Here is a 14,437-nt window from a genome sequence, read left to right as displayed (position 1 = left end):
TTTATTATTATTATTTCCATTAGCTTAGTGCCCACCAGCCCTCTGAGTTATGGGCCCAGACCCCCCCAGTGCCAGGTGCTGTACATCTGGAAAACAAAAGGCAGTTCCTGCCCCCAGAAGGCTTATGGTAAAAACCTGAAGATGGGACTGGTGTCTTCCCTTGGAGAGGAGGGAGACTGCATCGGGGAGGAAGAGACAGGGTCTCGCAAATTGTGATGGGGCATTTTCCTGCTGAGTGTAGATGTGTCAAGATTCCATTCCCATGAAACACTTCCTTGTCTTTTGTGAGACTTCACAGGGGCGCTATCAATCTGCATGGCAGCTTCAGCTGCTGGCAATAGCATTCACCCACCCCGACTCCTGTCCTGGGAATTATGGCCTGGAACACACAAATTGATGGAATCCCCCCAGTGGCCCGGCTAATGCAGACGCTGGCCAGCACGGACAGCAGCGGGAGCTAAAGAGCAAGGGTCCCTGCAGGGGCAGCGATGGGAGCTATTGCTCCCGGACAGTCCCGGGGCACATCGGCCCCTGGGGCTGGAGTCCGGACGGTTCGCTACACCGCCCCACTCTGCCGCGCTGAACTAGGGCTGCTGTCATGGCCGGTCCGGCCGGGCTGCCACAAGGCCCTGCCCGGGCACGGGGCGGTGGGAACTGGGCGAGGCTGCGGCCTCGCACGAGCCGCGTCCGGGGCAGGACAAGCGCGAGCAGGCTGGGCACCGCAGCAGCGGGGTCGCCGCGGCGGCGGAGGCCGCTCCGGGGATGAGCTGTGCGCATGCGTGCCGAACCATAGAGCGCGGAGGAGCGGACAGGGTCCGGCGTGCAGAGGGGCAAGCGAGAGACCATAGAGAGCGGAAGAGGAAGGCGCAGGGGGACGGAGAGGGCTGGCATGAGGCGGCTGAGCTGGCAGCCCTTGGCGCACTGGCCTGACCCAGCCCCCGGGGCTGCTGCTGCCTGGCCGACACAGCGCCCGTGTGAGGCGAGTGAGCCAGGGAGCGGCGCCGGGCCTGGGCTGCCGCGGGCGGAGCCTCTGACAGGTACCGGGAAGCGGCCCCAGCCGGGCACCGCTACGCAGGCGGGGGGGCCAGGCGCTGGGCTGCGGGCCAGGCGGAGCTTTCCCTCGCCCCCTCTCCTCTGCTGGAGCAGGGCCGCCCCATCGTGTCCGTGAGACTGGGACCCCTCCAGCCCCCTCCCTCGGGCTGTATCGCCCAGGCCGCGGCAGGACACGCCTCCTCTTGCCGGCGGGATTCAGCCCTGCCTGGAGGCGCTCTAGGGAAGAGAGGAGGACGCTTTCTCCGGGCCCTAGTCCATCGTCTGCCTCTCCGATGAAGCTGCCAGCTCCAAGGCCTGGGTGCTGATGCTCGTTCTGTTGACCACGTTTGTTCAATAAGAGTTGCACTGGAACATAGGCTTTAGGGGTAGAAAGCCCAATAGCCTCACCCAGCCAGTTCCCCCAGCCTGGGGCTGCACGGGAACTTGTACCTTAAGGGGAAAATCCCCTGTAGCCCATGTCCCTCCACTACCTCTGCTAAGGTGCTCATCTTTTCCCACTGCAGGAAGCACTGGCCAATCTCCCTGCCTTTGTCTCGGAAATGGAGCCTCTGACCTCTTTTCCAGCAGGGGGTGAATGGTAATCCTAGCTCTGGAGTTCAGGGTATCCTAACCTTAATCTGAGTCTGCACAGTTGTCACTGAGGCAGATTCAGTCCTGGCTGCTCAGTTTCCCTCTCTCTAGGTAGCCTGGATGGGACCATCAAAAGTGCAGCAGCTGGGAACCAAGAAACAAGCAGGTGGGACAGGCTCTCGTGCTATTAGCCTGAGTCACCACTGAGATACTGTCCACCAGCTACAAAGAGTCAGTGTTTCATGTTGCCAGATGTTATTCCAGGGGACCCGAGCATTGGTTTCTTTCTCCCTCTGCTCTTAAGGCTCCTGTACGTGGAAGTTCAGGAAACTTTCTGATTCCATCCCATGTGAGAAGTGTTTGTATCTTGAAGTCCCGGGAGCTGACTGGATTCACAGATCTCAGTGCTGGAGCCCTCTCTGCCTCACCTGTCAAGGAGCTGGGAATGACTTGCCACATCTCCAGGCATGGACACTACCTGGGGCTCATTTAATTCTCTTTTCAACATGAGCTATATTGCCAAATTCTCTGATCTTTCTGGTTTATCTCTGACACTGTTATATACCCATGACTGGGCTAGATCTGTGGCCTACAACTGCCTTTAAGTGGGAAATCGTGCCTCTCATGCTTCTGGATCACTGTTTTCTAGCTCTCTCAGGTTCTGGTGCGCTTCTAGATCTCCCTTTGTCCAGATTTTTTGTGATTCTAGATACTTCCTTGTTGAAGATTTTACATATTGTTTCATGATAGCTCTGCCATGCGTCTGGCTACTCTCCTTGCCTTCCTGCGGCCTGCTCTGCCACTCATCCTGGGCCTCTCCTTGGGATGCAGTCTAAGTCTACTGCGTGTCTCCTGGATCCAGAGTGATGGGGAGGATCCTTGCATGGACACAGGGGTAAATAATGGGCTGTTTGCAGGGAAAATGAAGCAGGACTCTGTTGCTGGAGGAAGGTCAAGCCAGAATGATGAAGACTTCAAACCCAGGATTGTTCCCTACTACCGAGACCCCAACAAGCCTTACAAGAAAGTGCTCAGGTAAGAGACACTCCTTTTGAGCAAGTCATTGTGAGGTGAAGATGACTGCCTATGTCTAACATATGGGTCCCATCAGCTCTTATGGGCTAAATAGGGTCAGACTGGGTTAGTTGGTTGAAACTATAATTAAATACAGTATCATAAAACAGCTGGAAGATTATAATGTAACAGGGTATAACCAGCACTGTTTCTCCAAAGGAAAATTGTCTGTCTCTCACTAGGATATTAGAATTCTTTGAAAATGGAAAAGTAGCTGATAAAGGAGAAGCAGTTGACAACTTAGTTGAACCTTCAAAATGGCTTTGATAAGATGTCTCAAAATGCTACTGAAGAAATTAAATAGTCCAGGGGTGAGAGGCAAAGCCTTCAAATGGATCAAACACTGGCTAGGAGAAAGGGGGGAAAAATGGAGAAGGAATAAGTAGTCAATATTCACTGTGACAAAAAGCTAATAGCAAGGGCCTTAAGGTTCCCTCCTAGGATCTATATTGTTTAATATATTTATTAATATTCTGGAAAGGAGAGTTTGTAGAAAAGTGCACTCACGGCAGGCATGCCCCCTCATCAGCGGATGTGGCATAGCAGGCACCTTCCCTGATTGGTGGCCCCTATTTATAACTGCTCTGCCCTGCAGTTTCTGTCTTCCCATAACTCAGCTCTGGCCAGGTCCCAATTTACTGCCACACCTTTTGGGGTAGCAAAAAGCCCAACAAATAAAATGTCCAATTGCTCCATCTAGTCCAGGGATTGGCAACCTTTGGCATGCGGCCTGTCAGGGAAATCCGCTGGTGGGCCATAACGGTTTGTTTACCTGCAGCATCCGTGGGTTCGGCCGATTGCAGCTCCTACTGGCGTCATTTGCCGTTCCAGGCCAACGGGAGCTGCAGGAAGCAGCAGCCAGCACATCCCTCAACCTGTGCCGCTTCCCACAGCACCAATTGGCCTGGAACGGCGAACTGCAGCCAGTGGGAGCTGCAATTGGCTGAACCTGCGGATGCTGCTGGTAAACAAACCATCCCGGCCCACCAGTGGATTTCCCTGATGGGCCGCGTGCCAAAGGTTGCCAATCCCTGATCTAATCTGTTGCATTTGGTCCTGGTCCCAGTGGTTCATATGCCCTTTCCTCAGGACTTCCAGTCATCTATTCCCTTCTTAGAGGCTTCACCAGTGGTTGTAGAGGAATCCTGGCCTGCTTCTACAATGAGTTTCAGGCAGGCAAGTCAAGGTTCAATCCCTCAAACTTCTTGCTGCCGTTTCGTTGGACTGTTTCATACTAACCCTGTCAGGAGGCCTGTCCCACAACCTTCCTGAGTTCAGCCTTCTCGCATGGCTAGGACTCTCAGTGCTCCCTCCTGGAATCCCCCAATAAATCCCGAAGTAAACGTGTAAGCTTAACCCCCCTTCTACCCTCCTTAGGCTTGATCTTTTATTCCTCCCTTAGTCATCAATTGAATGTCTGCCAGGGCTGTTTCCATTCTCTGATCCCAGAGAGCAACTGCAGAGTTCCTACCTCTCTCCCTGCAGCCCCCTTCTTCATCTTATGCGTTATAGTGAAGTGGACTCATCTACTGAGTATAATCATCACCTACTAACTCTCTTACCTTGCTGAGTATCCTTAAAAAATGTAGTAGAGCTTTTTTAATGTTACCCCACTTTCCTGAAACACTCACTAAGCCCCTCGTATTAAATTCAGCTGTCACCCCTTCTGCCACAGACTTCCTCTGTTTATACTGACTCCCAGTTCCTCTCCCAGTTGGCAGGGCCGGCTCTACTGTTTTTGCCACTCCAAGCAAAAACAAAAAACCACTCAGACTGCCGTGGCCCCCCAAAGCGCCAGAAAAAAGGCTCGGACTCTGCCACCTGAACTGCTGAAGCACAAAAAAAATGAGAAAAACCCACTCAGACTGCCGCCGCCTGAACCGCCGAAGCACAAAAAAAAAAAAGCTGTCCAGATTCTGTCGCCCCAAGAATGAACGGAATGCCTCTCTGTAGTGCTGCCCCAGGCACGTGCTTGCTCCACTGGTGCCTGGAGCTGGCCCTGCCAGTTAGGATATATCAGTCGTTGTGACTGTCCCACTCTGCAGGTGTGGCCAGGCACTTTTTAATTGAACTCTCAAGCTCCAGTTTTAACCCTTTTCATTATAGTGTTGGGTAGACACCCAACCATAGGGATGAGCAGTAAAGTACCAAAATTTGAAGATGACCTCGTTATTTTTATTAGTCACTTATGAGCAAGTCATTGTGACGTGAAGGTGACTGCCTATGTCTAACGTGTGTCCCATCAACTCTTACGGGCTAAACAGGGTCAGACTGGGTTAGCTGGTTGAAACTGTAATTAAATATAGTATAATAAAACGGCTGAAAGATTATGATGTGACAGGGTATAACCAGCACAGTTTCTCCAAAGGAAAACTGTCTTTTCAGAGCAGATCATCAGGAACTTCAGAGAGACTGTATCAAGCTAGATGAATGGGCAACATAATGGAAAATTGAATTCAATGTTGCTAACTGCAAAGCAGTACACCTTGCAGGGAAAAATAATCTACTCATAACTTACACAGTTCAAAATCAATTCAGGGAAAGCAACCTGGTGTCATTATAGACAGCTGCCTGCAGATCTCTGCTCAGTCAGCAGGTGCAGTCAAAAAAGGCAAACTTAAGATGTTCAGTTACATCAAGAATAGAATGGAGAATAATAAAAAATTAATGCATTTCTATAACTCAGTGACATGACCTCATCTGGATGCTATGTGCAGCACATTGTAGAATAGAGGGGGTTCAGAGAAGGAAGACCAGAATGATTAGGTGATGAGGAAAAAATCTCCTATAAAATGGCTGAAAAGTTGGGACTGTTACCTCATAAAGGAGACAAGTGGGGACATGATTAAAGTATATAAAATAATGAGGGGTCTAAAGAGAGATCAGCAACTTCTGTTCTCCCTGTCTCAAAACACAAGAAAAAAGAGGACATTCAATTAATTTAAAAGGTGGCAAATTCAAAACTGATCAAAGAAATGCTTTTTACACAATGCCACAGGATGTCAATGAGGCCGAACTTATTATAGTGCTAACATAAATTTTGGAAGAAGTATTTAACCTCATGCTTCAGAGTTTAAACCAGTCAAACTACTAGTGATTAAAAGGCTACTTTCAGTTTCCTCTGAAACCTGTGGTGCTGGCCATCATCAGAGACAGGATAGTGGACCAGATGGACCTTGGGTCTGATCCAGTCTGTCAATTTCTATGTTCCTAGTACTTGGATAGGAAACAGAGGCTGCAGGGAGCAGTGTGGGGTGCTTGGTAGTGAGAGCACTCTCCATTCAGTGAGAGCTGATCCCAGTGCTATCGTGTGGCACTAAGGGGTGCTGTACTGCTGGGTGGGTAGATCCCGTGGGGTCAGTTTCGCCTCTGAATCAGTGCTGCCAGACTGCTATCTTTCAGATATGATATAAAAGCAAGATCTTGATCATTTGTGGTCATTAAAGATCCTGTGGTACTTTTGCAGGAATCAAGATGTGATCGCCAGGGTATCCAAGGATCTCTCATATATTTGCATTTTGCCCTCTTGAACTTGCCCCCTATAATTTCTATTGAATGCAGTAGTTAGCTTCACTTCTTGCCCTAAACCAGTGTTCCACGGAACACTGGTGTTCCGCATGATGTGAATAGGTGTTCCGTGAAAAAATCGTAATTAAAAAAAGTCTTTAAATTTTTTTTAATTTCAGATTTGGCATATTTGAAGCATACTTTACAACTCTTTTTGAATGACTATAATTTAACATAAAACTCTTTTTCCAGTTATTGATAGATTTTGTATGGAATATCATGGCGTAAATAGAATGTGGCACACAAGCATGTTGACGTTTACCCCTTTCAGGCACGTTTCAGTTAGTGACGTCGTACCCCTTCTGCTCGAGACTGTGTGAACTGCAGCACTATGCACACACCATTCTCTTTACGCCATGGTAAATATAACATATTCATTCAACAAGTTCAAACCTGTGGGTCTTTACCGTGTGTGCAATAAGCACAACTAAACTAGCTTTGGTCGAAACAATATAAATATTTGTGACAAACAATTTGACAAAAATCAGTATTTCTAAATATTGTTACTAAACCTAATCACCATGGATTTGTGGCTAAAAGAGGGAACTTTGAAACAAAAAGCAAGATCTTCCAACTGTGGCTGAAATAAACAAGCAAAATATTGTGACACTTCAAAGTGAGGATGAACAATTGCAGTCTTTTGTTGCTGAAAAATCTGTTAATACTAGTGAGTTGTCCAAGCTGAAAGAATTTCCACTGAAGTATATCAAAAAACAAGAAGAAACAGGTGTTTAAAAGACCGAAACAAAAGTATGATGAAAGTTATTTGTCTTTCGGTTTTACGTATGTCAGAAATAAAGATGTTCCTGATGCGCAGTGCATTGTGTGCAAGAAGATACTAGCAAACAGTTCATTGGCTCCTGCTAAACTTCGTAGACATTTGGAAACCAAGCATGCTGAATACAAAGACAAAGATAAGTTTTTTTCAAAGGGCAGCGTGACTCGCTTGGAAATTGTAAACTTTCGATGATTAAAATTGCTAAAACAGACAATGAAAGTGCAACAGAGGCATCTTATCGAGTAAGTTACTGTATAGCGCTTGCCGAAGAAGCTCAAACTATTGGAGAAATGCTTATCAAGCCATGCGCGAAAGATACTGTAACATGCATGTTGAGCGACCAGTCTGGTAAAAAAAATTGATTCTGTACAGTTGTGAAATAATACTGTTGCATGCCGTTTTAAAGATCTCGCCAATGACATAGGAAAAGAGCTAGTTTGCCGACTGAAAATTTGCCGTGAGTATTCATTGCAGCTAGATGAGTCCACTGACGTTTCAGGACTTGCTGTGCTACTAGTATTTGTCCGATATAGATTTAATATTACTGTTGAAGAGGACCTGGTCTTCTGTGAATCTCTGCAAAGCAGCACAACTGGAGAAGAAATATTCAACTGCATCAACAATTTTATCAGAAAGCATTAAATTAATTGGGGAAAATGTATTGATGTATGTACTGACAGCGCTCGGGCAATGATCGGGACGATGAAGGGAGCTGTTACGCAAATCCTAAGTATAGCACCAGAAAGCACTAAGAGCCATTGTGTTCTACACAGACAAGCACTTGCAGTTTAAAAAAAATAAAATACCTGCATATCTGAAAATTGTGCTCAATGGAGCAGTACAAATTACCAATTTTTGTCAAATCTTGACCACTTCAATCGAGGTTATTTAAAATTTTGTGCGAGGAAATGGGTAGTCAGCACAAAGCACTTCTTTTCCGTACGGAAGTGAGGTGGCTATCCAGAGGAAAAGTGCTTGTGAGGCTTTTTGAGCTTCATAGTGAACTACTGGTATTCTTCACTTCATATAATTCAGGACGAAAATTTTAATGACTGTCTGACAAATTCCTCATGGCTAATGAGACTTGCGTATCTTGCAGATATTTTTGCAAAATTAAGTGAAATTAATCTGTCGCTGCAAGGAAAGAGTGTGACTTTTTACTACATTAGATAAAATTTTGTCGTTAAAAAGAAACTGCAATTCTGGGCATCTTCTGTAGAACAGAATAACTTCGACTTCTTCCCTACAGAAATGAATTTCTGACTGAAATAAATTCTGCAGTCCATGAAGAAGTTTCCAGCACCATTTTACAGCACTTACGTGACTTGTAGGCCTCTTTATTAGAATATTTTCCTATAACTACTGATGATGATGATGCTTGGGTTCGAAATCTGTTTGTAATTACAGCCAAACCAGTCGGCTTTACTGCGCACAATTATGAAAACCTAATTGACTTAATTTCTGACTCTGATTGAAACAAAAGTTTAAGGATCTTCCGCTGAATAATTTTTGGAGCAGCCTAATAGAAGAGTACCCTAATGTGGCTAAATGTGCAGTTTGAGTGCTCCTTCCTTTTGCTACAACTTATTTGTGTGAGACAGGGTTTTTGTATTATACTGGAACAAAAAAACAAATATAGGAATAGACTTGATGCTGGGCCTGACATGAGGATTCAACTTTCCAGCATTATTCCTAATATTTAAGCAAATTTGTGATAGAAAAACACACACACACACACACCAATCCCATTTAAATCCAAATTTGTATTTCTGTTTATAAAAATAGATTTTTCTAGTAAAAATCTAATTTGTTTGGTGTTTGTGAATATATAAAACAGGTTTTTTTAAGTAGAACTCTGTTTTTAATTTTGACTCTTGCACTTGATTTTTATACTACTTTATACACGCTTTCCAGTTAGAAATTGTTAGTTCAAGTTATTTTAAATTTGTATTTTTGCTTTGTTTTATAAAATAAAATATATTTGAGCATAAATAACACAATTTTTTATTTAAAAACCAAACAACTACAAACTAATATTATAAGTGTTCTGTAATAGGCTAAAAAGTGTTCTATGGCTGAAAAAGTTTGGGAAACGCTGCCCTAAACTGTTGTTCAGCATTGCTCTGTGGCTGTTAAACCACTGCTACATCACAGCCTAGAGAGAGCAGTCTTTCATTTAGTGGGTGATGCCATCTCTCTGTATAGTTGGATACAAGTGTTAGGATGCTAACTGGCCTAGGTTTCCATTAAGTAGGAAGGTGTCTTAAAAATGTGAGATCGTTAGTAATGTGTCCAGCTGAGCCCGGAGTCAGAGCTTTGAAAGGAATCAGATTACTTGAAACATCAACTGTGGGTGTGGGTGCCCCTTCTGCCTCTGATGCAAGTACAGGGTAGATCTGTTTCTTTCCCTTCTCCCAGCTGCTTGTGTTGTAACCATGACTTTTCCCTGCAGGACTCGCTATATCCAGACAGAGCTGGGTTTCCATGAACGACTCTTTGTGGCTGTGCTCACCTCCAAGGCAACCATGAACACACTGGCTGTGGCAGTGAACAAGACAGTGGCCCATCACTTCCCAAACTTGCTGTACTTTACGGGGTTGCGCAGTGCCAAGGTGCCCCATGGTATGGCGCTGGTGTCACATGGGGACGAACGCCCAGTCTGGCTGATGTATGAGACCATACGCTACATCCATCAGCACTTTGGGGGTGACTATGACTGGTTCTATGTCATGCAGGATGACACCTACGCCCAGGCCGAGCAGATCAAGGCCCTGGTGACACACCTAAGCATTAATCAGGATGTTTACCTGGGACGGGCTGAGGAGTTCATTGGGGGGGATGAACAGGCCCGCTACTGCCATGGTGGCTTTGGCTACTTGGTTTCCCGGAGCCTGCTGCTTAAGTTGCATCGGCATCTGGACAGCTGCCGTAATGAGATTCTCAGTGTGCGCCCAGATGAGTGGCTGGGACGCTGCATCATCGACTTCCTGGGCATCAGCTGCGTCTCCCAGCACCAGGTATTGTCCTTCCAGGGGCTAGGGCACAGCCTCAACCCAATAGACTCCATACCCTCATATGCCTGTGCCATAGGGCAAAGGGGTGAGTGCCCCAAAACCTATGCTGTGAAATACTGGGAAGAAAGGAGGTGTAGGGTGGCAGCATGGGACAAGAGCCCAGTCTTGAGAGGTGGAGCTAGACTGACATATGAGAGAATAGATTTAGTCAGATTTCATCTATTTCACAATTTTTCAAGGGCGTGGGAGGCAGCCTGGGATAGAAAGAAAGAACAAGGAGATCTGGATTCTCCTCTGATAGATTAAGTAAGGAGTGGAGGGTGAAACCCACTCCCGTGCCCAAGTGTTTGTCTCTCTGGGTCTCACCCCCTTCAGAGTGAGTGAGTGCGGGAGGGAGGACCCAGTGTGAGTGCCAGGGTTCCTAACTAGTCTCATCCATTTCAGGGCCAGCATTACTACTCCTATGAACTGGCCAAAAATGCAGACCTAGAGAAGGAGGAGGGTGAGGACTTCCAGGTGGCGCTGACTGTGCACCCTGTCTCTGAGAGGACCCTCATGTACCGACTGCACAAGCATTTCAGCAGGATCCAGCTGGACAGAGCCTACCAGGAGATCCAGCAACTCCAGGTATCTGGGTGGGGGAATACCGACAGAGAACCTGAGGCAGAGGTGGAGTGTGAGGTCAGACTAGATCTCTCTTTTTCAGGGTTTGTGGGGGAACAGAGAATCTCTGACAGCTAGGCAGTGGCAGAGTCCTCTGTGGAAATAGCCCCTGCATGAGGAGGGTATGGTATCAGAATCACTACTGTCCTGCACCACTAGGAATTCAAGAAGCTCTAGGTAGGGAGGCGGAATCAGTCTATTTGCCCCTCTGGGGTTGAAGGGGGGGCAGGAAGAGGGACCAGACCACTTGCCTCTCCAGGAGAAGAGCATCATCAGACACTGACTCACCAGCCTAGTGAGGAGGGCTTTAAATTAGATTCAAAGGAGGCAGTTGACAAAAGCCCACAAGTAGGTATAAAAAAAGGTGACCTTAAAAGAGGACTAGATGTTGGGAGTGGGGGATGAAAATTACAAAAGGGTCATAGGCACAACAAGAGGGAAAAGAGTGAAGGAATCTGCTCAACACTATAGATGTCTATATGCAAAAGCAAGGAGTATGGAGAGTAAACAGGAAGAACTGGGTGTAATAGTAGCAAGCTAAACTATGAGTTAATGAGCATCAGCCTTGGTGGGGTAAATCTCATGAATGGAATATTGGTATAGAGGGTGTAACTTGTTCAGGAAGGAAAGATGGGGAGAAAGGGGGGAAATGTTGCATTACACATCGAGAATACGTACACTTGTTCTGAGTCCACAAGGAGGTAAGAGACAGATAAGTTGAAAGCGTCTGGGTGAAGATAAAAGGGAAACAAAACAGGGGCAAATCATGATAGAATTTGAGTTAGAAAAATCAAATGGAAGAGTACAAAATAGGTGGTAGTATTGCTGAAAGTATCTGGGGGTTATAGTGGATTATAAATTCAGTATGAGCCAACAATGGGATGCTGTTGTGAAAAGGCTAATATTCTGGGGTGTAGTAATAGGAGTGTCATGTGTAACACATGGGAGATATTTGTCCCACTGTACTTGGCACGGGTGAGGCCTTGGCTGGAGTCCTGTGCCCAGTGTTGGGTGCCACACTTTAGGATAGATGTGAACAAATTAAAGTTCAGAGACCTCTCGAGGCCCCTTCCAGTCCTAGAGTCTATGAATCTATAAGAGCAATAAAAAGGATAAAATATTTAGAAAACCTGAGGAAAGATTAAACTAGGCACATTTACTCTTGAGAAAAGAAGACCGGGGGTGGGGGGGGACCTGATGATAGTCTTCAAATATGTTAAGGGTTGTTATAAAGAGCATGGGGATCAATTGTTCTCCATGTCCACTGAAGGTAGGACAAGAAGTAATGGGCTTAATATCTGCAGCAAGGGAGATTTAGGTTAGATATTAGAAAAAACTTCCTGATTATAAGGGTAGTTAAGCTCTGGAACAGGCTTCCAAGGAAGGTGGTGGAATCCCTGTCATTGGACGTATTTAAGAACAAGTTGGACAAATGCCTGTCAGGGATGGTCTAGGGGTATACTTCGTCGTGCCTCAGCGTGGGGGACTGGACCAGGTGACTTCTCAAGGTCCTTTCCAGCCCTACACCTATGATTCTATAAATAGGAGTGTACTTTCTTCACAGATGCAGATCAGGAACCTGACATCGCTGACACCAGCCCGCGAGGGTGGGCTGACATGGCCTATAGGCATCAATGCTCCCTTTGTCCCCAAATCCCGCTTCGAGGTGATCAGTTGGGACTACTTCACAGAGCAGCACCTCTTCTCCTGCCCTGATGGCTCCCCCAAATGTGAGCTGGCTGGAGCCAGCAAGGCCGATGTTAGTGACATCATTGAGGCAGCACTCCAGCAGCTCAACAGCCGCTACCAGCCCCAGCTTCGTTTCTACAAGCAACAATTGTTGAATGGCTACCGGCGCTTTGACCCCACACGGGGCATGGAGTACATGCTGGACCTCTTGCTGGAGGCTGTAACCCAGAAGGGCCACAGCCATGTTCTGGCTAAGCGAGTGAGTCTAGTGCGGCCCCTCAGCAAGGTGGAGATCATCCCCATGCCCTATGTGACAGAGGCTACACGTGTGCAGCTGGTGCTGCCCCTGACGGTGCAGGAGCTGGACTTTGTCAGCAACTTCCTAGACATGTTTGCAATGAACACGCTGGATACACATGACAATGCCCTGCTGACCCTGCTCTTCATCTACCAGCCTTATGATGCTCAGCGGGTCAGCCAGCTGGATGTCTTTGCTGGAGTCAAAGCTATGGTGGGAGAGCTGGAAAAACGCTATGCAGAGGTGAAAATCCCCTGGATCAGTGTCAAAACCGAGGTGCCATCCCAGGTGAAGCTCATGGACATAGTGTCGAAGAAGCACCCTGTGGACACTCTCTTCTTCTTGGCCAGTGTTTGGACAGAGGTTAACACAGAGTTCCTGAATCGCTGCCGCATGAACACCATCAGCAACTGGCAGGTCTTCTTCCCAATGCACTTCCAGGAGTTCAACCCAGTGCTGATGTACCATGGTGAGCAGGCCTCCTCCTCTTCCAGCACCGACTTCCTGAGGGATGGGCACTTTGACCGTCACGCCTTTGCTGAGGCTTGCTTCTATAACTCTGACTACATGGCAGCACGCACCAAGCTGGCGGCTGACATTCTGGACCGGGACGAAGTCCTGGAGAGCATGGAAGTATTTGATGTCTTCCTTCGCTACTCTAGCCTGCACTTGTTCCGGGCTGTGGAGCCAGGGCTGGTGCAGAAATATATGCTGAGGAGCTGCAACCCCCGGCTGAGCGAGGAACTGTATCACCGCTGTGTGCTCAGTAACCTGGAGGGGCTCTCCTCCCGCTCGCACCTGGCCATGGCCCTCTTTGAGCAGGAACAGGCCAATAGCACCTGAAGGACCCAAAGCTACCAGTGGTTCCCCAGCACCTTAATACTTGCACCTTCCACCCCTCTTCCCAGCCCCAGTCCTGCCCTGGGAAAGATGGGTGCATGAGGCCTAGGGGCTGGCAGGGCAATTGGAAAATTTGGTTTAATAGGAAAAGCGATTAAAGTTTCTTCCCATGCAAATTAACTTGGTTCCTCACAAATTATCACAAGTCTCTTCTCATTCACAACTATGGTACAGTGACACTCCCACAGAGTGGGTTGTGGGCGTGAGGGGGATGGAACTATAAGAATACGGGCAGTCTAAACTTGGCCCCATAAAGGTCACCCAAAGTGCTGTACCACGGGAGTAAATAAGAGACCTGAATCAGAACAAGAATGCCTTGACTGCATATTAATGTACGCACTTTCCCCATTCTCTCTGACACACTTGGATTCCCTGATGTGTTCACTGCTGCAATCCCACAAACACCTCTTGAACCCTGGCTTGTTAGTGTAGTGTGTTCTTCTTGGGATTCCTGTTCTTTCAGTCTATTAAGATGCAGCTTTCCTAGGCCAATGCTGAACGTTCACTTCAGAGCCCAGAGAGGGAAAAAAATTTTGCCAGCTGCCCTCACCTATGCTAAATCTGAATGTCAACTAATTTAAATGCAGTGTAGTTGTAGCTGTCACTCCCAGGGTAGTAGAGAGACAAGGTGAGTGAGGTAATATCTTTTATTGGACCATCTTCTGGGGGTGAGGAAGACAAACTTTTGAGGCAAACAGAGCTCTTTGTCAGGTGAAGAGGAACTTCATGTGGCTCGAAAGTTTGTGTTTCTCGCCAACAGAAGTTGCTCCAGTAAAAGATATTACCTCACCCACCTAAGTCAAATATCTCACCGAAGTAATGGACCCAGTG

The 14,437-nt window shown here is 47.1% G+C and overlaps 1 protein-coding gene across 6 annotated transcripts; it reads left to right on the top strand.

Annotated features, from left to right (window-relative positions):
• Window positions 1-834: 834 nt before the first annotated feature.
• Window positions 835-13,722, top strand: CHPF2 (chondroitin polymerizing factor 2). Of its 6 annotated transcripts, none has more exons than XM_032777708.2 (5): window positions 835-979; window positions 1,557-2,658; window positions 9,495-10,059; window positions 10,501-10,683; window positions 12,284-13,722. In XM_032777708.2, the coding sequence occupies exons 2-5, from the start codon at window positions 2,381-2,383 to the stop codon at window positions 13,547-13,549; spliced, it is 2,292 nt and encodes a 763-aa protein (XP_032633599.1). In that variant the 5' UTR covers window positions 835-979; window positions 1,557-2,380; the 3' UTR covers window positions 13,550-13,722. The 6 variants fall into 6 exon arrangements, with proteins under 6 accessions (XP_032633599.1, XP_032633600.1, XP_074918157.1 ...); XM_032777709.2 differs by having other exon boundaries at window positions 837-1,037; window positions 1,928-2,658; XM_075062056.1 differs by having other exon boundaries at window positions 845-979; window positions 1,735-2,658.
• The last annotated feature ends 715 nt before the right edge of the window (window positions 13,723-14,437 follow it).

The sequence above is a fragment of the Chelonoidis abingdonii genome, chromosome 2 (assembly GCF_003597395.2).
Source record: "Chelonoidis abingdonii isolate Lonesome George chromosome 2, CheloAbing_2.0, whole genome shotgun sequence".
In the NCBI taxonomy this organism is placed as follows: domain Eukaryota; kingdom Metazoa; phylum Chordata; order Testudines; family Testudinidae; genus Chelonoidis; species Chelonoidis abingdonii.
Note: the sequence above shows the minus strand (reverse complement) of the source record. Positions and strands in the feature narration are given on the sequence as shown.